The following is a 25,418-nucleotide window of genomic DNA, read 5'->3' as shown; positions in this document are numbered from 1 at the left end:
TATTTTTACGTAGTTTACTTTATCATTATCGTTGATCATCTTTTTGTTGTAAAGTTACAATGAAAGTTATTTGTTTTAAAAACCATTTATTACACCTGTTGGGATTCATTGATACTTATAATTTTTCATAGAAACTATAGATGTTATTAACACTATGTCGTTATTCTTACGTTCATAAAAGTCTTAAGTCGGCTTTATAATCAATGTTTTAACTTGTAGAGGAAATTGTAAGAAAAGAAACAACGGTAAAAGAGAGATACACATTATCTAACATTTGTAATGTGATAATTGATCGACTAACGTATAACAGCGTGCCTGTAAACGAAAGTAGTGCTCCGTACTGCTTACATCAATATAATATTTGGCAATAGTAATTAAATTTCATGAAAACTGTGATCGAAGATATTGCTTCATTTTCCATAATGTATACTCTTTTTTGATATATTAAAATTTATTCGAATGAAAACATGCATACTAAAAGATTAACATCTTCGGTATTGGTGTAAAGCAGCGAAACTACTGTACATACTTTCAACAAAATCATATAATATATTAATTCTGTATTATCGTTACTGTAGAGTCGATGTATGTCGATAAAAAATATACATTCGAAAAGAGTCAAATATATCCATATAACAATGTATTACTATATACAAAAATAAAAGTACAATTTCGTTTTCAAAGTTGTAGTATTTTTGTTTTCGAACAATGAAACTGACTTCCAATCTGTCACATCTGTGTGTAATATCTATTGGCCTGTTTTAAATGCGGTCCGATTTATTAAAAATAAAAGAAACCTATTAAAATTCTTATTTAGAAATTTCTCCCGTATCGTGTAAAATCTATCGTACCATCGAATAACGATCAAGTTTAACGATCGTTTAAACTTAACACTTTCGACATAAGCGGTATTACGAGCACAAAAGAACAGTCTTCCATTTCTGCACAGTTGAATTTATTTACGAGCTGCACCCCTCGCGGGAGAGAACAACGCTCACCCTTGCGTATACAAGGTGTTTATATTATTCGTACATCGAATTTCTCCTAAAAATGAACAATGTAGGAAAGGAACGGAAGAGGGCAAGTGTTTCACCATATTTTACAAGGAACATAAATGCTTACACGATGTTTGAATATTTATAATAAATTTTGGATCAGAAAGATCTTCTACCTTTCTATTTTTTTTACAATGGTAAACCGTGGTTTTGTTTAGATCGTGTAAAAACGACTCCCCGAATAGCACATTTCGAGAACATTAATTTCAATCATCGAATCCCTTATAAAAAAAGAAAAATAATTAAATTCTTTCTTACTATCTCTTTCTTCGAGATAATTGATTGAAAGGAAAATTATTGAATAATAGGAACGCGAACACCCTGTATAAAACGGACCCTCCTGCGTTCCAAGACTGTCGACAATTCGTTACGACCATTCAAGTTCCCCTCTGGTAGATGGTCTTCGAGTTGCACCTCTTTTATCGTATGTGTACACCGGTTCCTTGATTTGAAATAAGATATTTACAAAAGAAATGAACGAATCGATCACTTTTCTTGTAATATAGCTATTAATTTTTGTTTCTTCGCTACGTTGATCGTTTGAACGATTTACATATAGTACGAGGTTTCGTACAGAGCGTCCTCGAATACGCGATACAACTCGAAACCAGGTGATTACGTTCAAAAAATAAAATCAAAATGCGCGATACAAGTTCCCACACAAATCTACGTACAAGAGAAAATTGATTTTGTATCCTCGTAAACTATATGTACAGTATATTCACATGTTTTTTAAGAAACTGTCAGAAAATTTTTGAAACTGCGCAGAACAAAGCGCGCAGTGAACCGACTGGAACACGACTCCCGATAGATGATGGTTGCGCGATGCTGTCAGTTAGCGGGTAGCATCTGCAGGCGTCGGATGCATTATTCGCAAATTCGCGCAAGTTCGCGGTACTTGTACACGCTGCGCTACTACAAAATAATTTCTACGAAACGTTTAAATTTGTTTCTTTCCTTTCTTTTCTCAGTGTATTGAAAACGGTTTAACGGCGCGTGTCGGTATTTAAAACTAAAATTTCATTGTATATAATATTCACGGTTATCTGTGTTTGAATAATATTGGATTCACGCACCGTTTTAAAGGTACGTGTGTTTCATTTGCGTTTTTAAAACGTAACATCTTTCTCATTGTAAAAATAAGCGTACAATTATTTTCTATAATTCCACGTATACTTTTACGCTTTATGAAAAAGTTTTTAATAAAAGTGTGACGTTACGTTTAAATAAATAAATTTATACATTTTATCACCACGAAGAATGCATGTGTTAAACAGTTTTGGCCGTCTTTTCAAGTAATCTGTGTAAAAGTAAATCGTCGATCGTGTTGCGGGACGAACCATATCGAGTAAAATGCATAATGCGACATAAACGGAAAATTGAAGGGATATACATATTAGGGTCGTTTTTTAGCGATAACAGAGGAAAGGAAACGAACGATTCATTGCGACGGCTATGGGAAATAATTGAAACACGACTATTTTTGATTCCTAAGATCTGGGTTGGTATGACGATAACGTTACACGAATGAACCTCAATAAAATCATTTATTAAGCCAAGAACTAGATTCAGCGACGTAACAGAACGCTCGTTCAAGATTGCGCGTTCTTAACCCTCGTGGCCGCGACACGGAATAAAAAGAAAGGAAAAAAACTAATCGTACTTACTTTCGTGTACGCGGACAAAAGTTCTTTGAGAATAAGACGAGAAACTCACCGCGCGGTAATTGCACGAAACGAACGAGAAATTTCTCTCTTTGTGGGGGTAAAAGCCGCTCCCTTCGATCATTAGGATATTTCAGTTCCTTCGTTGACGCGAAATTCAACCTCGATCTCCTCTATTTTTCGGTACAAACAATATCGATGTTCCGCCGGTCTTATAAATATCCGTGCGTGCCTCTCTCTCTCTCTGTGTGTGTATGAAAACAAAAAAATCGATTATCCCCTCGATCCTATTTTTGTCCACGATTCGATTTGTCAGGTGTCATTTTTATTAAACCACCGCCGCCTCCACCCTTATCCTTTCTCCTCCCGGGGTCATTATTGTTTTATTGGTGATTTTGTTTTTCATTCTCCGCACGGGTAAACACGAACTCGATAGTAAGTACGCACGCACGCACGCACGCACGCACGCACCATCGATCACGGAATTTGAAAATTCAATTAATGTAGAGGGTATCCCGTACTTTGGCAGTTGATCTTGAACAATGAAAAGTGTCCTGTTTGTCTTCGTTCGTGAAATAAAGGATATTTAAGAAATTTCATGAACAGAGGGCACCTCGTGAACGAGAAATCTACAAATTTTGTTCATACTCTAGAAATCGCTATATTTAACATTCCTAGAAGCACAAAGTTGTCATTCCGAACGACACAAAATCCGTTGTATCTCATAAACAAGGACAAATAAGGCACACGGTTACACGAACTCTTTTCCATTGTTTTTGATCGTACATGCATTACAGGACACACAGTATACTAATATAATGTATAAATATAGTATGGTACTTTGTAACTTTTTGATGAAAATATACGAATTGTTCATTGTTTTTGGGTGTACAATTAACTTTCACAAATTAGAAGACAGAAACATTGGTAGAGTAGCTGGTACCTTTACAGTGGAAGTGGGTGGATACGGATGTATCGTCGAACAAAGAAAATGTAAATGGCCGCCGTCACGGTGGAATCGGCAAATTGACCAGAATCGAAGAAAGAGCGATCGAGCGAGTGCTCCCCCGGTGGATCATAAATCTTCGAGCGAGTTTACACGCGTAAACGTCGGGTTCGTTGTTTGCGAGGAAGCAAATACATCCTGTGTATGCGTCGGCCCGAAGAAAACGACAATTTGCAAAGGAACACTATATAACCGCGGTTCCGCGTAAACTCGTTCACGATTCGACCACCACGCGCCAAGAGTGGAACGTTTCATCGCTTTTTTTAAATCTAACGAACGCGGTTTAATCTTCTTCGAGGTGTAAACATTCCGTAAATGTTTTCCAAGCTCAAATTACTATTCTGTCTACCGGCCGCTGTTAAAAATAGGCGGCAAGGGGACAAAGGGGACTCGTTCACGCGAACAAGTAAAGAAAAACTATTCGTTATCGATTCGAAGAAACATTTTCAAGTGGTTCGTTTAAAATCCCTTCGTTCTGAGAATTCGAATTAAAAGAGAAACGTGGAAGCTGTTCGGATAATAGAACTCTCGGCTACAAGAACCAAGGGTAGCCCGTGACGGACGATATCCATTGCGTACGGCTAAGGTTGAACGAACAAATGAGCGAGAACCGAACACGGATGATAAAAATACTACCCTTATCTCTCGTTTCGCATCGTTCGTCTCTATCGAGGAATCTCGGCTACGTTAATTGGCACTCGAAATCGATCTAGCTACTTGCTCTCCCAAAAAAATTGTATCACACCGATTCTCAGGGATTGATTTCGAGTTCCCCGTGTTCGAAACTTTTGAACTCGTGTTCGACGAAACGATTGCCGTAACGGAGCAACGTACGATCCCTCGTTCTATAAACTATATACGATAGCGTGCAGAATACTCAATAATTTTTAACATATAAACAATTACAGCTACGTATTTGCGCTACTTGTAGTACTCGTATATGCCATCGTATTGTGGATACAGTCTACGTGCATTTATTAAGCGAAATAATAACAATTCGCTCAACCTTGTTCCTCGTGGACAAATTGTAGAGCACGACACAGATGTGTAGTAGAAAAAGTTTTCGGTTACAATTGTCACACCTATATGCTGTACTATTAGTAGGGTGTCCGTGGTAAAAGATTTTTTTTCTCAAATTCTACCTGCTACCTCCGGTAAACGTATCGCGGGTATCATTAGGCGCGATACAGATCATAAAACGATCACGATCGATACCGTAACCGACTCTAATAGACCGCGAGTTGTACGTCCAGAAGTTAAATTGCATTAAGTGATTCCGCCTGTTACAGACTCGATAAGTCCTATCAACCGGATACAGCGCGGCGGATAGCGTCAATATAAAAGGCCGCTAAAAATGTCGTACGCCGCACGAGCGACATTCTCGCGGGACGAGGAACGTTAAAATGGTACTGTAATAAACGGAACGTACGGGAACTCGATTATAAAGCACAGTCGAGGCACGTCGATCGCTTTGGAAAAACGATCGACGATGAAGCCGGCGAAGCGCAAGGATCTCGATCGCGAATCTAGCTCGTCCTTCGCGCGATAGTGGAACGTCGACGATTCGAAGATGAATTCCTCGTATCTTTGGGGCGAGGACGAGGAATGGGGACCACGATATTATTTCACATACTACAGCCAGCTCGGAAATCGACAAGGAGCCAGCGCCGTCGAGGTATCAAGATTTTTCTAGTGAAATCATTTTTAGAGGGTATACTCTAGTCCGGGCCGCAATGCATCTCCAGCTGCTGTTTGAGATTCTTTCAAGCAGAACCGCAACCCATTTTCGCATCGGGTTTGCACGAATCTATTGCCTCGATATTTCAAAAGTATACCCAAATATTTTTCATGTAAAAATAATCAAAATTACAGAAGTTACGACCACCTTAGTAGAGTCCCGTTCGTTCAAAGCGCCTTCACGGTTGCCACAATTTCGGCCGTTCTGCTTGCCTGAAATCAAACATTCAAAAACCATTTTACTAGGTGGGAACATGGGTATAACCGTAGCTAAAATTTTTAAAAATTATTGAAAATTAAAGATTTCACAGTACCTCGAATTTAGACTATTTTTCGTTTTGTTTTGTTTCGTTTCGTTTAAATCTTTAGGGTGATTTTAAAAAATGATAATGCGGAAGATAAATACACGCGTGCCGAAGATTCGAAAAAAATTCTCTCTTGCTCGCTCGCTCGCATTTCTCTTTCCCTGAGCTTTCTCAACGTACTCGTACTACCTTACACATTGCCCCTACGACTCATCGAACAAAACAAGAAGCACCTGCAATCTTTTTAAACGCTCGTAAGATCGTTAATTTTGCAAATCCGGCGATATTCTTTGGCGGGGATACTTTTGGTGGCGTATGCTCTGAGAAAATGAAATAAAGGAAAATCGATTTTTCGAAGGTTCTCCCCACCCACCCCTCCGCCCGGAGGCTCATCCGCATCGGTGATTATTATTTTATCGCGTTGTATAACTGTCGCGTCCCGTGCGCGGAGCTATTAATTAGCAACGGCATCGCCCGAAAACTTGTGTCTCATTAGAGAAGCGCGAACAATGCGCCGCAAGTGCGTCCTAGTTTTTTTTTTGGTTCCTCGAATGAGCTTGCACGAGCACGCGAACGTCGCGGTCGTTTTTTTCCCACGGTGGATAGGGAACGAGTGACTTCAATTTCAATTCTTTGAATTCATAGAAGGGCATCACGTGCTCACAGGTGGTGATATTGGCCGTTAGTTTCGTGCTGGCGGTTGGCGCCAATTTGGGTATAGCTGGCTGCGTGCTCAGGTACAAGGAGATGAGAACGCCCACGAACTTGTGCCTGGTGAACTTGGCCGCAGCAGATCTCTTGTTCACCGTTGGTGTGCCAGCGATCGCTTACACAAGATTGACGCAATCTTGGCGACTCGGGGAGACGATCTGTAGATTGCTACCCTACTCCCAGGTAAGATCCAAGAGCTCCGATTCGCCGAGAAAATTTTCTTCCCCCAATTCAGGAACGATGGGGTTCACACTCTGGCCAGTCATCTGAAATTTACAAATTCTCATTTCAATCTATCGATCGCATTATTGGATGTAATAAATTCTTAATTTCATTTTCACTTTCATTTATATCTGCGTTCATAATTGGCCTTATTTAATTAACGAATAACGGGGTCCGTTCTAACCGAAAAGCAGAATTTGATCGGTTCTTTTTCGTTCGAGTATCGTGACGCGGACATTTACACAGGTCAAAATGAATCTGTAGCCCGTTGGGCGAAGGTCGATAACTCTCTCAAGCTAATCCTTGTTCTGTACATGGATCTTATGGTAATTTCAACGGGCGAAGATACTTCTCTATATCGTAGTTATTATTATTATTATTATTATTATTATTATTATTGTTGTTATTGTTATTATTATTATTATTATTGTTATTATTATTATTGCTGTTATTGTTACTATTGTTGTTACTATTGTTGTTGTTATTGTTATTGTTATTATTATTATTATTCAGTTTACTTTGGCTTCGTTCGAACTTTTAATAAAATACGATCGTTTTAATTAGAGCGAGAGCAAAACACCACGTGTGCACGATAATAGGACGAGTTGTTGTCATTCGATAAACCTTCCTCGTTCACGGATCAAGGCCGTAATCACCCAAGAAGGGTGGACCTATAAATACGATGCTCCTTTCGATACGTTCCGTGGCACGATTCTTCCTCACGAGTAACAGAATTTGAGATCGCCGAGTGGTCTTTTTCGGCTCGTCGCCTCTTCACGATGTATAATTTGGCTTCCTATAATTAAAGTTGTAATAATATACTAAAATAGTTAAATCAATTAAAAATTATCGACGATTCACAATTTAAATGGTGAACGGGCGCAACGGGCGCAACATAATATTATTCTCATTTTTACGTTGGTTTTGCAGGAAATTAAGGAATAGTAAAGCAACGAGCAGTCATTGAAAATGTACATTTACCTGGTGGCTTTTACTCCTTATAGTTTGTCTGCGGCTTTGTGCTCTTATGGACATTGACGTTTATATCGATGGACAGACATCGATGCTTGGCAATAGCTCCTTATAGAAGTGCCTTAACGAGGCCCAGAGTTCTAGCGGCTAGTCTTGTCACATGGATCATCGCGGCTTTCGTTTTCCTACCTGTCGTATTTTGGTTTAAGCCGAAGGTATTACAAACCGTCTTCGTTAAAAAGATATCGATAACAAAATAAATTACTTTGTACCGTTTCGATCGGTAACAATACAAATAATAAATGCAATATTTTGGCCGGAGCGCCTCCTTAATCTTCGTTAAAATACGCAGGATATCAGGAACGAGTTGACGATCTGCACTTTGGTCTTCCCACGAAGCAAAATCGTGAACGTCTCGTTGTGCTTTACGGTACCGATCATCGTCCTGACTTGTCTCCTACCCATGGCTCTTCTGGTCTATCATTATCAGCGGATCTTTCAAAAAATTCTCGACTCGCGAAGCAGATGGGCTGTTCCGTGCGTTGCGCAAGTAATTCATTTATAATAATACATATTTTCTAAATATACGCGTATATTATTCATCTTCGTTCATTGTCCGTTCACAAGAAGGTTAACAAGTGTTTACATTCCCACTCTAGTTTACAGACTGCTAACTTCCATCGCGCGCATTGTCGCTATTGTGATGACAGGAGAGCTAGTAGACTGTAAATTAAAGTGGAGATGTAAACACTTTTTAACATTTTCTCTCGCGTGCGGACATTATCAAACTTGATTGTATTTTATAATTAACCGTGTATGTATCGTGGTTTTCTATTTTTAAATATACACGATAAATATACGTATGTAATATATGCATCCAGGGGTTGGAGAACGGTGTAACAGGTAGAAGAGACTCTGAACTATCGGTGGTCGGTACGTTGTTACCCTGGGCGGGAAGGAAGTTGTCAGCTGCGTCGGTGACTGGTCGACAGGGCCGTACTGGTAGCCTCTCCCAACACGAGGAGATACGACTACACAAGCATCTTCGAGTCGTACGAATTTTGCTGTTGAATGTGGTAGCAGTCCTTGTAATGTGGCTTCCCATCACCACGGTGATGATATTGATCTACATAGACGGCAGAAGGCCTACCGAGGATACGAATTTCTTTCTGAGATCGCATCATTTCGTTTGGACTCTGATCGTCGCACAATTCAACACCGTGGTCAATCCCCTGCTTTACGGCGTTTTCTCGGAAAACTTTCGCGTCTGTTTTGCCAAACTCTGGCGACGCGGTCTCGATGGCAATGCCAGAAATATGGAACGCGTCGGATCCAAGAAAAACCCGAAATCGTTGGAAGCGTTTCAGACTCGGTTGGGCACTGTTAGGACACCAAGTAGTTCGAGGAATCAGAAACATTCAAAGAAAAGCTCTAGCTGCAGCATAGGTAGCATTGTCGAAGTACCTAGCTCGGAGAAATTATGAATTAGCGAAATATCGATCAACATGTTCGAACCTTTTTCTTTTCTTTTTTGTTTCTTTAAATTATTGTTTTCATTTACAATTGTATATTTCATTAGACAATAGAAAATAATACAAAATATAGTACAAAATTTTATAAATATGTATTACATTTAACAAGAGTACAATTTCTTTTTAATCAAATACGACTACATTTATTTACGTAGAGTATATATTATTTTTTTAACCAACTACCAACTATAACTTGGGCGTCTTGGTAAATTCTCTTACACATTTTCTAATTTTGGATAACTCTTTCATATCGATGTTCCCTTCTCTTAGAAAACTTTCGAGTGTCGCGATTCTAGCCTTTACGAAACCTGCATTTATAAATATCATTTTTCTTTTCTTTTTCTCGTGGAGAGGATCAGTTACATAATTCCTTATGAGACACCAGAAATATCTATCGTCTTTCAAAGTAATTAAATCAATTGCAATTTGCAGCGAGTTTGCTGGCCAACCTTCGGATATAGAAATATCGACTAAAGTTTCCTCGTCTACTACTTTCTTTATACAGAATATATTCTGACATTCCGATTTCAAATTAAAAACAATCCAACTGTCCTTTGGTAGCTTATTGCCAAAACTTGCGCTTAAGAGTGATCCGTTAGCAGTTTTATGTACAATTATTTTTGGACGAAATTTTTCTTTATGTTTATGAGCGTACAAATTTATTCTTTTTAATTTATCTTTTTCAATTATTAATACTTTATTCAATCTATCTAGTTCTTCGGCCCCTTTATAAATCCTGTCCATTATAAGGTCGGTACCTTTCAACATGTCGCAAGAAAGACTAATAAGAGTATCATTTTTCGTCGATAACATCTTTTCTACTGTGTCCATAGAAAATTCTACTAGTTGTTTATCCGTGGTCAGGCCTACAATTGTTTTGGAATCGTAACATTGCAAACAAAGAAAGTTTTTATCTTCGACTCTCGTTTGAAGAATATTATCCTCTGATAACTGTTTTTGTCCATAATATAATTTAGATTCGGCGGAATAAACAAACAACAATGTATCTTTACTGAAGTCGCTAAAACTAGCACAAATAGTTTGTACATTTGTTCCTATAGGAATGTTTTCAAAAACAAGTTCATTGTCTTTTGCATGCATTAGAATAATATCTGCATCAGTGACCAACAGCAATGCATCAACCTTAAGATATGTTCGAACAGGTATAATATCGCTAATAGAATAAACACTATTGTATATTATTCGAACAATATTGTTTAGTAATGTTAGAACTCTCTTTCCAATTGCAATTACGCATAAATTTTCTACCGTAGAATCTGTTTTCGTCAAAGTTTTTATAAATTGTTCCGTAGCATTTTCTGAATTTACTGGATAAACACATAATACATGAGAATCACTTTCCTCTGAAGAAAATTGAAACAATTGTTTACTTGTCAAGTTTTGCTTATTGTATAAATAGAGATACTTATTCTTTGGTGTCAATACTTCATAAAAAGTAGTACCCATTTCGATTGCACTTGTATTTAAAACAGCGAATTTTCGATTTCTCCGAAGTTTGTATATCCCTTGCGGAATACAAATGAGAAAAGCCCGACCACCGAAAAATTGTATATTTTTTATCGGAGCTGGTGCTGTTATAGTGTTAACGAACACGGAATCATTGTTCTTGTATGAAAATATTACAAGCTTGTCCTCGTTCCAACAGAAACAAGTCTCTTCACCGTAAAACGTATTAAGAATAAAAGTTTTTGGTACAAAATTATCAATTGTTTTAATATACATTTTAGGACAATTACAAAAAATTCGTACATTAAAATACCTTCTGTCCACCTTCTGAAAATAAAGTCACAGACGAAAGAAATGTTTTAGTAGGTAAACGCAACTAGGAACGTACGCACCACCATACGACAAGTTAAATAACTAAAGCTTTCCACGCACAGTTTTTAATCATTTGCAAGTGTGTCTAGCACAAGTTTTAATTAGTTAATGTTAGAGAAGTTTAACGTGCTATTAATCGTAAAGTAATTATTGTATATTCAACATGATTGTGATATAGTGATTGTAATAACTCACTCAATTTCTTGTTCACTTTCTTCTCCACTTCAAACACATAATTTGGTTCTACCGAGTGTTAATACGTCTTCGTCTGTTCAATACATTATGTGGAATCTAATGGTTGATGATGAAGAACCCAATCAACTCGATGAACCTCACGTTAGAAGTTACGCTGAAATAGTAGAACAGCAGCAAAATGATGAAGGTGTAGAGACCGTAACATCGATCAGACAGGTATGTTTTCCATGTAAATAGGAATAACCGATATATACGTGTAGTTTTTATCTTATCATCTACTTATATATACAAACTTTTCGATTATAGGGTCGTACGGAAGATTGTATACTTAAGTTGTACAAATTAAACAATGAACCCACTTTAATGAGACAAAAACATATAGCAATGTTAAAAAAATCTTTGACCAACCTTACTCAAATTCACGATGTAAGTGCTCTTAAAGGGCTTTATCATTTCTCCTATCAATTTGTACTTTTACTTTTATTTCTTACATTATGGGTATGTTATTTTGCTATTAAGTGTTTAGACAGCAGCAGACCATGGTTATGTTATTGGATTTTACATTCCCTTGAATTGTTAGAAGAGCGTTTAGAAGATTTTTATTATTCTAAAATTACTGGTTTTTTGGCCAAATGTCAGTCACCAGAAGGAGGATTTGGGGGAGGTCCAGGGCAATATCCTCACTTAGCTTCTACGTACGCAGCAGTAAATGCATTATGTACCATTGGCACTTGTAAAGCGTATCGAGTAATTAATAGGTATATACAAATTATACAATTACAATGTGCATGATTATTGAAGTTAAAGTTTAATATTATGATATACCGTGTAAAAAATTATATGTACATTGATTCTAGAAAAACACTTAAACGCTTTTTATCATCTTTACATGGAGAGGATGGATCTTTTCGTTTGCACTGTGATGGAGAAGTAGACATAAGAGGAGCATATTGTGCAATCGCTGTAGCAAAGTTGACTAATATATATACTCCTGAAATATTCAAAGGAACAGAGAATTGGATAGCTAAATGCCAAACATGGGAGGGTGGTTTTGGAGGTTGTCCTGGCATGGAAGCTCATGGGGGATATGCATATTGTGGGATAGCAGCACTTGAACTTCTTGGAAAAACCGATTTCTGTCGTTTGAATTCGTTACTGGTACATACAGTCTCTTTGAATTTTCTAGTATACATTAAAAAGTTTCTTTCCATTTTCATTTGCATTTGCATTTGCTTTTAGAGGTGGATAGTAAATAGACAAATGCGCTTGGAAGGTGGATTTCAAGGACGTCCTAACAAACTAGTAGATAGTTGCTATTCATTTTGGCTAGGCGGAACTTTTGCATTAATTCATGCATTTTTAAGAAAAGAAGGAAAGGTGTACAATTCCAATTATTGGTTGTTCAATCAAGAAGCTGTACAAGAATATTTACTAGTTTGTTGCCAGCATCATAATGGTGGCCTTTTGGATAAGCCTGAAAGGCATGTAACACTACTATTACCACTGCAGTACAAAATATAACAAAACTGCTATAAGCTTTTATGTTTGTTGTAGATATATGGATATGTATCATACATGTTATGCACTTAGTGGATTGTCAGTTGCACAAAATTCTCCAGAGCCATTGGTTATTGGATCTCGTACCACGAATTTGTTAGCAGTAATTCATCCTGCGTATAACCTAGTACTTCTTTCTGCGATCAATGCTTTGGAATACTTTAATGGACTGCCAATACCTGACTGAACGTGTATTTGATACTTGAAATGCATTAATAGAGTAACAAGTGTTTCTATTCCATTTTGGGAAAAAGTTCAAAGAGACAGATACTATTTCACTTCATACTAAATTTGACCAACAAAGTATAAATATAAAGTTATTTATTAATGAAACTAAGAATTACGATGATTCAATTGGTGATTTTTGTAAACATGTAATATCAACATTTAGGAGTGTATATTCGAATGCAGTTCATTTTATTTTATTATACTGGCACCTCTATCGGTACATCCTATACGATTTTCCGACCTTGGTCGGGTTAATCTTAATTATCGTTGTTTCAAATGCCATTTTTATTAGGTTATGGATGTTGAAGAAGAATATCGGACTATTCAAGGGTAGTTGGGATTTTTGCCCATTAAGAAGTTGGAACTTACCATAAACGGTTTACAAACTTTATTGAAGCCCTTCGCGTTAAATTCAAGTTCAAGTTCAAGGTTGATCGGCAAAACTATTGGTCGATTGAGAAAATTTCCGGTTTGGATTGAGTTTTGTAATGTTAGGCGGGAAAGGGTAGCCATGTCCTATCTTTATTTGCTATATTTGACGCACGCGCCTTAGGCGACTTTTATCTTGTGTGCGTTCTAGTCGAAATTCCACTTACAAAAGCTGTGCGATTTTCTAACTGGATTAAAATTTAATTAAAGATTTTCAACTGGATGCAACGATTTTAACCTAACGTATTTTTATCGAATAAAAAAAGTGAGCAAACACACTCGCGTAAAATGAATATAATTAAAAATTTTAAGTATAAATAATTGACGAAGTATTACTTACAATCGGATATTAATAATCGTTATTACCGTTTTTCTAACGAAATTTCATCATCGACATAAATAACACGTTGACTTATTATACATAATAATTATTTTTACAAATGTATAATTATATGTTTATTTCAATTTAGAAAATTAAATTTCCAATAAATGAACTTACATCGTATTGCAACAGTTTTTGAAACTTTATATTACGTATAAGTATATTTATTTTTATAATGAAGACTCGGTTCATGAATACCCTTTAAATGTATTTTCTATACGAACGTGTCCGGACATGCCAAAAGCACAAGTAACACATTGTACGAAAAAACTATTATGATGTTTCGAGGTTCACACTCTGGCCAGTCATCTGAAATTTACAAACTCTCATTTCAATCTATCGATCACGTTATTGGATGTAATAAATTCTTAATTTCATTTTCACTTTCATTTATATCTGCGTTCATAATTGGCGTTCTTTAATTAACGAATAACGGGGTCCGTTCTAACCGAAAAGCAGAATTTGATCGGTTCTTTTTCGTTCGAGTATCGTGACGCGGACATTTACACAGGTCAAAATGAATCTGTAGCCCGTTGGGCGAAGGTCGATAACTCTCTCAAGCTAATCCTTGTTCTGTACATGGATCTTATGGTAATTTCAACGGGCGAAGATACTTCTCTATATCGTACTTATTATTATTATTATTATTATTATTATTATTATTATTATTATTATTATTATTATTATTATTATTGTTGTTGTTGTTATTATTATTATTATTGTTATTATTATTATTATTGTTATTATTATTATTATTGTTATTATTATTATTATTGTTATTATTATTATTATTATTATTATTATTATTATTGTTACTATTGTTGTTACTATTGTTGTTACTATTGTTATTATTATTATTATTATTATTCAGTTTACTTTGGCTTCGTTCGAACTTTTAATAAAATATGATCGTTTTAATTAGAACGAGAGCAAAACACCACGTGTGCACGATAATAGGACAAGTTGTTGTCATTCGATAAACCTTCCTCGTTCACGGATCAAGGCCGTAATCACCCAAGAAGGGTGGACCTATAAATACGATGCTCCTTTCGATACGTTCCGTGGCACGATTCTTCCTCACGAGTAACAGAATTTGAGATCGCCGAGTGGTCTTTTTCGGCTCGTCGCCTCTTCACGATGTATAATTTGGCTTCCTATAATTAAAGTTGTAATAATATACTAAAATAGTTAAATCAATTAAAAATTATCGACGATTCACAATTTAAATGGTGAACGGGCGCAACGGGCGCAACATAATATTATTCTCATTTTTACGTTGGTTTTGCAGGAAATTAAGGAATAGTAAAGCAACGAGCAATCGTTGAAAATGTACATTTACCTGGTGGCTTTTACTCCTTATAGTTTGTCTGCGGCTTTGTGCTCTTATGGACATTGACGTTTATATCGATGGACAGACATCGATGCTTGGCAATAGCTCCTTATAGAAGTGCCTTAACGAAGCCCAGAGTTCTAGCGGCTAGTCTTGTCACATGGATCATCGCGGCTTTCGTTTTCCTACCTGTCGTATTTTGGTTTAAGCCGAAGGTATTACAAACCGTCTTCGTTAAAAAGATATCGATAACAAAATAAATTACTTTGTACCGTTTCGATCGGTAACAATACAAATAATAAATGCAATACTTTGGCCGGAGCGCCTCCTTAATCTTCGTTAAAATACGCAGGATATCAGGAACGAGTTGACGATCTGCACTTTGGTCTTCCCACGAAGCAAAATCGTGAACGTCTCGTTGTGCTTTACGGTACCGATCATCGTCCTGACTTGTCTCCTACCCATGGCTCTTCTGGTCTATCATTATCAGCGGATCTTTCAAAAAATTCTCGACTCGCGAAGCAGATGGGCTGTTCCGTGCGTTGCGCAAGTAATTCATTTATAATAATGCATATTTTCTAAATATACGCGTATATTATTCATCTTCGTTCATTGTCCGTTCACAAGAAGGTTAACAAGTGTTTACATTCCCACTCTAGTTTACAGACTGCTAACTTCCATCGCGCGCATTGTCGCTATTGTGATGACAGGAGAGCTAGTAGACTGTAAATTAAAGTGGAGATGTAAACACTTTTTAACATTTTCTCTCGCGTGCGGACATTATCAAACTTGATTGTATTTTATAATTAATCGTGTATGTATCGTGGTTTTCTATTTTTAAATATACACGATAAATATACGTATGTAATATATGCATCCAGGGGTTGGAGAACGGTGTAACAGGTAGAAGAGACTCTGAACTATCGGTGGTCGGTACGTTGTTACCCTGGGCGGGAAGGAAGTTGTCAGCTGCGTCGGTGACTGGTCGACAGGGCCGTACTGGTAGCCTCTCCCAACACGAGGAGATACGACTACACAAGCATCTTCGAGTCGTACGAATTTTGCTGTTGAATGTGGTAGCAGTCCTTGTAATGTGGCTTCCCATCACCACGGTGATGATATTGATCTACATAGACGGCAGAAGGCCTACCGAGGATACGAATTTCTTTCTGAGATCGCATCATTTCGTTTGGACTCTGATCGTCGCACAATTCAACACCGTGGTCAATCCCCTGCTTTACGGCGTTTTCTCGGAAAACTTTCGCGTCTGTTTTGCCAAACTCTGGCGACGCGGTCTCGATAGCAATGCCAGAAATATGGAACGCGTCGGATCCAAGAAAAACCCGAAATCGTTGGAAGCGTTTCAGACTCGGTTGGGCACTGTTAGGACACCAAGTAGTTCGAGGAATCAGAAACATTCAAAGAAAAGCTCTAGCTGCAGCATAGGTAGCATTGTCGAAGTACCTAGCTCGGAGAAATTATGAATTAGCGAAATATCGATCAACATGTTCGAACCTTTTTCTTTTCTTTTTTGTTTCTTTAAATTATTGTTTTCATTTACAATTGTATATTTCATTAGACAATAGAAAATAATACAAAATATAGTACAAAATTTTATAAATATGTATTACATTTAACAAGAGTACAATTTCTTTTTAATCAAATACGACTACATTTATTTACGTAGAGTATATATTATTTTTTTAACCAACTACCAACTATAACTTGGGCGTCTTGGTAAATTCTCTTACACATTTTCTAATTTTGGATAACTCTTTCATATCGATGTTCCCTTCTCTTAGAAAACTTTCGAGTGTCGCGATTCTAGCCTTTACGAAACCTGCATTTATAAATATCATTTTTCTTTTCTTTTCCTCGTAGAGAGGATCAGTTACATAATTCCTTATGAGACACCAGGAATATCTATCGTCTTTCAAAGTAATTAAATCAATTGCAATTTGCAGCGAGTTTGCTGGCCAACCTTCGGATATAGAAATATCGACTAAAGTTTCCTCGTCTACTACTTTCTTTATACAGAATATATTCTGACATTCCGATTTCAAATTAAAAACAATCCAACTGTCCTTTGGTAGCTTATTGCCAAAACTTGCGCTTAAGAGTGATCCGTTAGCAGTTTTATGTACAATTATTTTTGGACGAAATTTTTCTTTATGTTTATGAGCGTATAAATTTATTCTTTTTAATTTATCTTTTTCAATTATTAATACTTTATTCAATCTATCTAGTTCTTCGGCCCCTTTATAAATCCTGTCCATTATAAGGTCGGTACCTTTCAACATGTCGAAAGAAAGATTAATAAGAGCATCATTTTTCGTCGATAACATCTTTCCTACTGTGTCCATAGAAAATTCTACTAGTTGTTTATCCGTGGTCAGGCCTACAATTGTTTTGGAATCGTAACATTGCAAACAAAGAAAGTTTTTATCTTCGACTCTCGTTTGAAGAATATTATCCTCTGATAACTGTTTTTGTCCATAATATAATTTAGATTCGGCGGAATAAACAAACAACAATGTATCTTTACTGAAGTCGCTAAAACTAGCACAAATAGTTTGTACATTTGTTCCTAAAGGAATGTTTTCAAAAACAAGTTCATTGTCTTTTGCATGCATTAGAATAATATCTGCATCAGTGACCAACAGCAATGCATCAACCTTAAGATATGTTCGAACAGGTATAATATCTCTGATAGAATAAATACTATTGTATATTATTCGAACAATATTGTTTAGTAATGTTAGAACTCTCTTTCCAATTGCAATTACGCATAAATTTTCTACCGTAGAATCTGTTTTCGTCAAAATTTTTATAAATTGTTCCGTAGCATTTTCTGAATTTACTGGATAAACACATAATACATGAGAATCACTTTCCTCTGAAGAAAATTGAAACAATTGTTTACTTGTCAAGTTTTGCTTATTGTATAAATAGAGATACTTATTCTTTGGTGTCAATACTTCATAAAAAGTAGTACCCATTTCGATTGCACTTGTATTTAAAACAGCGAATTTTCGATTTCTCCGAAGTTTGTATATCCCTTGCGGAATACAAATGAGAAAAGCCCGACCACCGAAAAATTGTATATTTTTTATCGGAGCTGGTGCTGTTATAGTGTTAACGAACACGGAATCATTGTTCTTGTATGAAAATATTACAAGCTTGTCCTCGTTCCAACAGAAACAAGTCTCTTCACCGTAAAACGTATTAAGAATAAAAGTTTTTGGTACAAAATTATCAATTGTTTTAATATACATTTTAGGACAATTACAAAAAATTCGTACATTAAAATACCTTCTGTCCACCTTCTGAAAATAAAGTCACAGACGAAAGAAATGTTTTAGTAGGTAAACGCAACTAGGAACGTACGCACCACCATACGACAAGTTAAATAACTAAAGCTTTCCACGCACAGTTTTTAATCATTTGCAAGTGTGTCTAGCACAAGTTTTAATTAGTTAATGTTAGAGAAGTTTAACGTGCTATTAATCGTAAAGTAATTATTGTATATTCAACATGATTGTGATATAGTGATTGTAATAACTCACTCAATTTCTTGTTCACTTTCTTCTCCACTTCAAACACATAATTTGGTTCTACCGAGTGTTAATACGTCTTCGTCTGTTCAATACATTATGTGGAATCTAATGGTTGATGATGAAGAACCCAATCAACTCGATGAACCTCACGTTAGAAGTTACGCTGAAATAGTAGAACAGCAGCAAAATGATGAAGGTGTAGAGACCGTAACATCGATCAGACAGGTATGTTTTCCATGTCAATAGAAATAACCGATATATACGTGTAGTTTTTATCTTATCATCTACTTATATATACAAACTTTTCGATTATAGGCTCGTAGGGAAGATTTTATACTTAAGGTGTACGAATTAGACATTGAACCCACTTTAATGAGACAAAAACATATAGCAATGTTAAAAAAATCTTTGACCAACCTTACTTAAATTCAGGATGTAAGTGCTCTTAAAGGGCTTTATCATTTTTCCTATCAATTTGTACTTTTACTTTTATTTCTTACATTATGGGTATGTTATTTTGCCATTCAGTGTTTAGACAGCAGCAGACCAGAGTTATGTTATTGGATTTTACATTCCGTTGAATTGTTAAGAATGCCTTTAGAACAGTTCTAAAATTGTTGATCTTTTGGCCAAATGTCAGTCATCAGAAGGAGGATTTGGGGATGGTCCAGGGCAATATCCTCGCTTACCTTCTACGTACGCAGCAGTAAAGGCATTATGTATCATTGGCTCTTATAATGCGTATCAAGTAATTAGAAGGTATATACAAATTATACAATTACAATGTGCATGATTATTGAAGTTAAAGTTTAATATTATGATATACCGTGTAAAAAATTATATGTACATTGATTCTAGACGAGCACTTAAACGCTTTTTAGTATCTTTACGTGGAGAGGATGGATCTTTTCGTTTGCAATGTGATGGAGAAGTAGACATAAGAGGAGCACATTATGCAATCGCTGTAGCAAGGTTGACTAATATATATACTCCTGATTTATTCAAAGGAACAAAGAAGTGGATAGCTAAATGCCAAACATGGGAGGGTGGTTTTGGAAGTTGTCCTGGCATGGAAGCTCATGGGGTGTATACATATAGTGGGATGGCAGCACTTGATCTTCTTGGAAAAACCGATTTCTGTCGTTGGAATTCGTTACTGGTACATACAGTCTCTTTGAATTTTCTAGTATACATTAAAAAGTTTCTTTCCATTTTCATTTGCATTTGCATTTGCTTTTAGAGGTGGCTAGTAAATAGACAAATGCGCTTGGAAGGTGGATTTCAAGAACGTGCTAACAATCTAGTACTGAATAACTAATCATTTTATGTACTTAGTGGATTGTCAGTTGCACAAAATTCTCCATGGGATTGGCATATTGGACCTCCTACCACGAATTGGTTAGAAGTAATTCATCCTGCGTATAACCTAGTACTTCCTTCTGCGATCAATGCTTTGGAATACTTTAATGGACTGCCAATACCTGACTGAACGTGTATTTGATACTTGAAATGCATTAATAGAGTAACAAGTGTTTCTATTCCATTTTGGGAAAAAGTTCAAAGAGACAGATACTATTTCACTTCATACTAAATTTGACCAACAAAGTATAAATATAAAGTTATTTATTAATGAAACTAAGAATTACGATGATTCAATTGGTGATTTTTGTAAACATGTAATATCAACATTTAGGAGTGTATATTCGAATGCAGTTCATTTTATTTTATTATACTGGCACCTCTATCGGTACATCCTATACGATTTTCCGACCTTGGTCGGGTTAATTTTAATTATCGTTGTTTCAAATGCCATTTTTATTAGGTTATGGATGTTGAAGAAGAATATCGGACTATTCAAGGGTAGTTGGGATTTTTGCCCATTAAGAAGTTGGAACTTACCATAAACGGTTTACAAACTTTATTGAAGCCCTTCGCGTTAAATTCAAGTTCAAGTTCAAGTTCAAGGTTGATCGGCAAAACTATTGGTCGATTGAGAAAATTTCCGGTTTGGATTGAGTTTTGTAATGTTAGGCGGGAAAGGGTAGCCATGTCCTCCTATCTTTATTTGCTATATTTGACGCACGCGCCTTAGGCGACTTTTATCTTGTGTGCGTTCTAGTCGAAATTCCACTTACAAAAGCTGTGCGAGTTTCTAACTGGATTAAAATTTAATTAAAGATTTTCAACTGGATGCAACGATTTTAACCTAACGTATTTTTATCAAATAAAAAAAGTGAGCAAACGCACTCGCGTAAAATGAATATAATTAAAAATTTTAAGTATAAATAATTGACGAAGTATTACTTACAATCGGATATTAATAATCGTTATTACCGTTTTTCTAACGAAATTTCATCATCGACATAAATAACACGTTGACTTATTATACATAATAATTATTTTTACAAATGTATAATTATATGTTTATTTCAATTTAGAAAATTAAATTTCCAATAAATGAACTTACATCGTATTGCAACAGTTTTTGAAACTTTATATTACGTATAAGTATATTTATTTTTATAATGAAGACTCGGTTCATGAATACCCTTTAAATGTATTTTCTATACGAACGTGTCCGGACATGCCAAAAGCACAAGTAACACATTGTACGAAAAAACTTTTATGAAGTTTCGAGGTTAGTAGTGTCATCATTTGAAAATTTTAAAAACCAAATTCTGTGAAAATAAAGCACATTTTAAGAATTAACACACTTATAGATTAAGAGTACATCAAGAACGGTTCTGAAAATCATTTCCAACCTAAAAGAAGAGGTTATGGCGAAATACTTGATGCAAATAGTTATTGTGGGCACGCGTGTTGTCGGCAAAGCATTTGCACGAGCATTGCGACAAGAAATCGCAGCAAGTCGAGAAGCTGCACGCAGAGCAGGCGGTGGTACAATTGGTGCGGAACATGTAGCAGCTAATGTTAAGACTGGAATATCTTTAACGGAAGCATTACATATCCTGAATGTTGAACGATTGGATCAAACAGAAGCTATTGAGCGTAATTATAAGTATCTCATGGAAGTTAATGACAGATCTAAAGGTGGTTCTTTTTATATTCAATCGAAAGTAGTACGTGCTAAAGAACGTATCGATGAAGAACTAAAAAATGTTTCTGCATCTAAATCAAAATCCACGCGACAAGATACTGCTAAATGATTTTAGTTAATGTTTTTGTAGTCAAAATTTAATTTGTACATCAGTGTCAGTATGTATGCATCTAGTGACCTATATTTTAATTATAAATAAATAAGATGAAGTGCGCAATTGATCAAGATTGCCACGAGTGTAGTTTGTTACTGGTCAAAATATTAAACTGAAAGATACTTTATTTGAATAACATGCAAGCCTTTGTCTTACGTATTGTAGTGTTTATATCGACTGTGAATCGATGAATCCGACTTTTGGAAAGGGAAACAAAAGGTGGAGAATGAAAAAACATTGAAACGCGTGCGCGCGTAAATATGTGGGTGCGTGTGTATAAATAAAATAAATAAATAAATCAATAAACAAACAAATAAATAAATAAATGTTCTTAAGAGCATATAGGTTCATGTGACAGTCTTTTAGTACAAGTACTCGCTCTTATACGAGTCCTTTTAAATATAATATAATACTTAAAATTCATTATATATCAAACCAGCTACCTTTGCATCTTCTGGCTTAATTCTATTCTGTGATTGATGAATGGTTAATCTTTCCTGATTGTGACGAATGGACCACAGATTTGGCAAATACTTTGGATTCATATTCAAAAGGAAGTGTTCCCTCCACATGCGCTCCAATTCTACCAGTCCACCTTCCTTTCTTTGAAAATATTGAACCACCTACAAAAAAGAATGTGTGAATATATTTTTAAATTTCTCTTAAATTATCCTTTCTTTTTTTTTTAATCTACTTGTACATACCTTCAAACCATGAGGTTGACATTTAGATTTATCTAGATTAGTCATTGAAATCATAGCAGTTTTTAATTCCTTACTCAGTACATCTAGGAAAAATGATGTAACTTGTTGTTGACCTGTACATTTTAAAATATAGTGTTCTAATTCCTTGCGACGTAAATCAGGTAAAGTTGTTTTTTCTCTCAATGCTTTAACAGCTGAATGTAATTTCTGCCAATTATTTACATATTTATTACGTATGTGTGTTATTGGGCCAGCTAAAGGTGCATCAGACATGTCTGCTAGCTTTCTTCTGAGCTGCAGATCATGACGTTTGCTTATTTCATGACATGATGGACATAATAGTAATACATCGTGTGACTGATGTGTTTTCATCACCACTGAAAAATAAGTATCATTCTTTAAATACTATTACGTGCTCTGTAATATGTTAGCTTTATAACTTACACGGAAAGTATTTACGATATTCTCTAGGTACAACATTTTTTCTAATAAATTTCTCTGAATCTCCACACACTACGCATTGATTGACTTTAATTTGTGTGTAATATTGTCCAACCTCTCCCAAAGCACGTCCAGACGGCTCAAATTTTAATCTCACAGTGAACGGTTCTTTGTCGATCATTTCCCCTAAACCTTTGGTAATGTACCATTCTGCTTTCTTACGATTACATGTACACAATATATCTCCATCTGGTGCTTGTAAATAACAGTTATGATATAATGGTTTATTTCTTATAGGTATGTTTATTTTATATATAATATTGTTGTTTTTCTTAAAATCTCGTGTAAATTTGTCCAGATTATTGATTTTAGTGTTTTTTTGATTAATAGTTGTGTGTGACTGTTGAGCCTTGAACCTTAAACAGATAATTTAAGTTAAATAATTTTCTATGTGTCAAGACCAATTTGTATAGAAAATAAAAAATCATTTTTAATATAAAGAACTCTTTATTACCTCGTATCAATTATACCACTTGGTAAACAATGAAATTGCATATTCAAATTTTTATTACATATACTTTTTATATAATTTACAAAGTTTTCCCATAAAGAATACTTTTCTCTTATCCTTTGCACGATCTAAAAAAAATACAAAGTAATTCAATTGATGATTAACATATCTCCTATAGAAATTCTTAGAATAATGATGAAAATCAGGTATTTTTTTCTACCTGGTCATAAATAAGAACAGACGCAATTGCATCACAAGCAGCATATGCTACTTGTTCGTCAGTAAGAGTGCCAGCATTCCAATTGCCGCACCTTACTTCTACTAGTTTATCCATTTCTAATCCTAAATATTGCAAACTCATTGCAGCTAAACTTTTTGGACTTGGTAAATTCGCGCGTTCTGCCAATGTCCTTAAATCAAGTGTACCGCAAACTTTACAGCCGTAATCTGCCGCTATTTTTTGTCCATCTTCGTACGAAGCAACTCCAACTTTAAGAATGCGTTTACTAGCTAATAGTTCCTAAAACAATATTTTTTGCTTTATATTTCCAATGTATCGTGTATTATGTCCTTTGTAATTATGTTAAAAGCATTATACCTTTAATTTGTGAGGAACATATCCAATTTTGCCAATGTGAAACAAGCCACATACTCCGTTACAAGTAGCAAGTTGGAGTAGAGAAACAGGTCCTTCGTTAACCCATTCACAGTCGAAACCCAATATATCGTTAGATAAGTTGCTTTAACATAAAACATATTTACTTAGAAATGTTCAAGTAAACAATACAATTTCATGATACAAAGCATAAAACGATCCTTTCATGCTTGTAATTATTTGTTCTTATTCGAAATCTTGAAACGCTAAGATCAATTTAATAATTGACTATTATTTCTGATATTGAAATTTCTTAACAAAAGAGTTGTCTGTACAAATACCGACATAAGAATTACTTGAATGGAAAAAATATAAACACGATTAATGTTCCAAGAGTTCATAGATAGACATACAATATACAAAAAATGTCAACATGGCATTATCGTGTACTTGAGAAACATAATAAATATAACATAGAATGGTATCAAGGTGTAACCCTCTTTATAACTTACCAGCGAATACATTGAATGGCATAATCACATTTTTCTGGAGTATCTGCCAAAATAATTTTGTCTAATGTTATTTTGAGATCTCTTTTCTTGTCATCGCTCTCCTTATAACTTTTATTCTTTATAGTTTCACAAATGTGTTTAACGCTTTGGAGTACATTCTTGCGATACTTCGAAGCCAACAATACAAGGCCCACGCTTACACATACGAGAAACATATCGTTCCTTGCAGGATGCATTAATCGCGAGAATAGGTTTTATTCTTCGAAAAATTAGTATTAAAAATTCTACGTACAATTTGTTTTCCTTATTTTACATTTACTTAAATATACATTTATGTATGTACATAAACTGTTTAGTTTAAGATGTAAATACATCAGTGCTTGAATATATTAAATAAATAAGTTAATTAAATTTATCGTTACAATGAAATCTAAAAATTATATATCGATCGATCGTAAATAATTAGCCGGCAGTTGTAATAGAGACAAACAACAAAGTAATAAAGACATGAAATTCCACGTAAGATGTGCTTGGATTATTAAATTATAGAAGACATTTAAATAATCGCGCGTAAGGTATATCACAACTAATTATAAAAAAATAAATTGTTAACCGAGCGAGGTTCAAGAAGATCCAACGGCTACTTGGAGAAACGATCAACATACCCGGCTACGGATACCACGCACAACTGCGATATATTTATTACACGTGATTACCACAAT

General features: G+C 35.4%; 7 protein-coding genes across 13 annotated transcripts; 4 read left to right on the top strand and 3 right to left on the bottom strand.

Moving 5' to 3' along the window:
- The first annotated feature begins 1,903 nt into the window (after positions 1-1,903).
- On the top strand, positions 1,904-9,299 carry LOC143145368 (free fatty acid receptor 4-like). Of its 2 annotated transcripts, XM_076308689.1 has the most exons (6): positions 1,904-2,141; positions 5,015-5,400; positions 6,434-6,661; positions 7,705-7,887; positions 8,025-8,222; positions 8,554-9,299. In XM_076308689.1, the coding sequence occupies exons 2-6, from the start codon at positions 5,296-5,298 to the stop codon at positions 9,154-9,156; spliced, it is 1,317 nt and encodes a 438-aa protein (XP_076164804.1). In that variant the 5' UTR covers positions 1,904-2,141; positions 5,015-5,295; the 3' UTR covers positions 9,157-9,299. The 2 variants fall into 2 exon arrangements, with proteins under 2 accessions (XP_076164804.1, XP_076164805.1); XM_076308690.1 differs by lacking the exon at positions 1,904-2,141 and having other exon boundaries at positions 5,005-5,400.
- LOC143145366 (uncharacterized) lies at positions 6,780-13,501 on the bottom strand. 2 transcript variants are annotated; one of them, XR_012991671.1, is made up of 4 exons: positions 13,393-13,501; positions 11,239-11,392; positions 7,682-10,998; positions 6,784-7,496 (listed from the first exon to the last, which is right to left on the bottom strand). XR_012991671.1 is itself a non-coding variant. In XM_076308686.1 (3 exons), exon 3 carries the CDS (start codon positions 10,945-10,947, stop codon positions 9,391-9,393), a length of 1,557 nt encoding a protein of 518 aa, XP_076164801.1. In that variant the 5' UTR covers positions 10,948-10,998; positions 11,239-11,392; positions 13,393-13,501; the 3' UTR covers positions 6,780-9,390. The 2 variants fall into 2 exon arrangements, 1 of the variants encoding a protein (XP_076164801.1); XM_076308686.1 differs by having other exon boundaries at positions 6,780-10,998.
- Positions 11,071-13,193, top strand: Fntb (Farnesyl transferase beta subunit). Its single transcript, XM_076308691.1, has 6 exons — positions 11,071-11,454; positions 11,545-11,664; positions 11,758-11,996; positions 12,096-12,396; positions 12,478-12,719; positions 12,793-13,193. The coding sequence occupies exons 1-6, from the start codon at positions 11,326-11,328 to the stop codon at positions 12,980-12,982; spliced, it is 1,221 nt and encodes a 406-aa protein (XP_076164806.1). The 5' UTR covers positions 11,071-11,325; the 3' UTR covers positions 12,983-13,193.
- Positions 13,502-14,630: 1,129 nt separating the features above from the next.
- On the bottom strand, positions 14,631-18,919 carry LOC143145365 (uncharacterized). Of its 2 annotated transcripts, none has more exons than XM_076308683.1 (4): positions 18,731-18,919; positions 15,437-18,490; positions 15,174-15,353; positions 14,631-14,988 (listed from the first exon to the last, which is right to left on the bottom strand). In XM_076308683.1, exon 2 carries the CDS (start codon positions 18,437-18,439, stop codon positions 16,883-16,885), a length of 1,557 nt encoding a protein of 518 aa, XP_076164798.1. In that variant the 5' UTR covers positions 18,440-18,490; positions 18,731-18,919; the 3' UTR covers positions 14,631-14,988; positions 15,174-15,353; positions 15,437-16,882. The 2 variants fall into 2 exon arrangements, with proteins under 2 accessions (XP_076164798.1, XP_076164799.1); XM_076308684.1 differs by having other exon boundaries at positions 14,632-14,988; positions 15,476-18,490.
- Positions 14,725-16,791, top strand: LOC143145370 (neuropeptide FF receptor 1-like). Of its 2 annotated transcripts, none has more exons than XM_076308692.1 (4): positions 14,725-15,063; positions 15,197-15,379; positions 15,517-15,714; positions 16,046-16,791. In XM_076308692.1, exons 1-4 carry the CDS (start codon positions 15,061-15,063, stop codon positions 16,646-16,648), a joined length of 987 nt encoding a protein of 328 aa, XP_076164807.1. In that variant the 5' UTR covers positions 14,725-15,060; the 3' UTR covers positions 16,649-16,791. The 2 variants fall into 2 exon arrangements, with proteins under 2 accessions (XP_076164807.1, XP_076164808.1); XM_076308693.1 differs by having other exon boundaries at positions 14,728-14,973.
- Positions 18,512-22,273, top strand: Blp (mitochondrial import inner membrane translocase subunit Tim16). 2 transcript variants are annotated; one of them, XR_012991673.1, is made up of 5 exons: positions 18,512-18,946; positions 19,037-19,156; positions 19,250-19,480; positions 19,580-19,880; positions 19,962-20,433. XR_012991673.1 is itself a non-coding variant. In XM_076308694.1 (5 exons), the coding sequence occupies exon 5, from the start codon at positions 21,499-21,501 to the stop codon at positions 21,886-21,888; it is 390 nt and encodes a 129-aa protein (XP_076164809.1). In that variant the 5' UTR covers positions 19,335-19,480; positions 19,580-19,880; positions 19,962-20,954; positions 21,160-21,359; positions 21,442-21,498; the 3' UTR covers positions 21,889-22,273. The 2 variants fall into 2 exon arrangements, 1 of the variants encoding a protein (XP_076164809.1); XM_076308694.1 differs by lacking the exons at positions 18,512-18,946; positions 19,037-19,156 and adding exons at positions 21,160-21,359; positions 21,442-22,273 and having other exon boundaries at positions 19,335-19,480; positions 19,962-20,954.
- Positions 19,179-25,354, bottom strand: Exd2 (Exonuclease 3'-5' domain-containing 2). 2 transcript variants are annotated; one of them, XM_076308681.1, is made up of 8 exons: positions 24,697-25,354; positions 24,188-24,329; positions 23,810-24,109; positions 23,593-23,717; positions 23,082-23,494; positions 22,638-23,014; positions 22,377-22,556; positions 19,179-19,413 (listed from the first exon to the last, which is right to left on the bottom strand). In XM_076308681.1, the coding sequence occupies exons 1-8, from the start codon at positions 24,930-24,932 to the stop codon at positions 19,330-19,332; spliced, it is 1,857 nt and encodes a 618-aa protein (XP_076164796.1). In that variant the 5' UTR covers positions 24,933-25,354; the 3' UTR covers positions 19,179-19,329. The 2 variants fall into 2 exon arrangements, with proteins under 2 accessions (XP_076164796.1, XP_076164797.1); XM_076308682.1 differs by lacking the exon at positions 19,179-19,413 and adding an exon at positions 21,025-21,399.
- Between the last annotated feature and the right edge of the window lie 64 nt (positions 25,355-25,418).

Source organism: Ptiloglossa arizonensis, chromosome 4, assembly GCF_051014685.1.
Source record: "Ptiloglossa arizonensis isolate GNS036 chromosome 4, iyPtiAriz1_principal, whole genome shotgun sequence".
Lineage (NCBI taxonomy): Eukaryota > Metazoa > Arthropoda > Insecta > Hymenoptera > Colletidae > Ptiloglossa > Ptiloglossa arizonensis.
The sequence above is the reverse complement of the archived record's forward strand: the minus strand, read 5'-3'. Positions and strand labels throughout refer to the sequence as shown.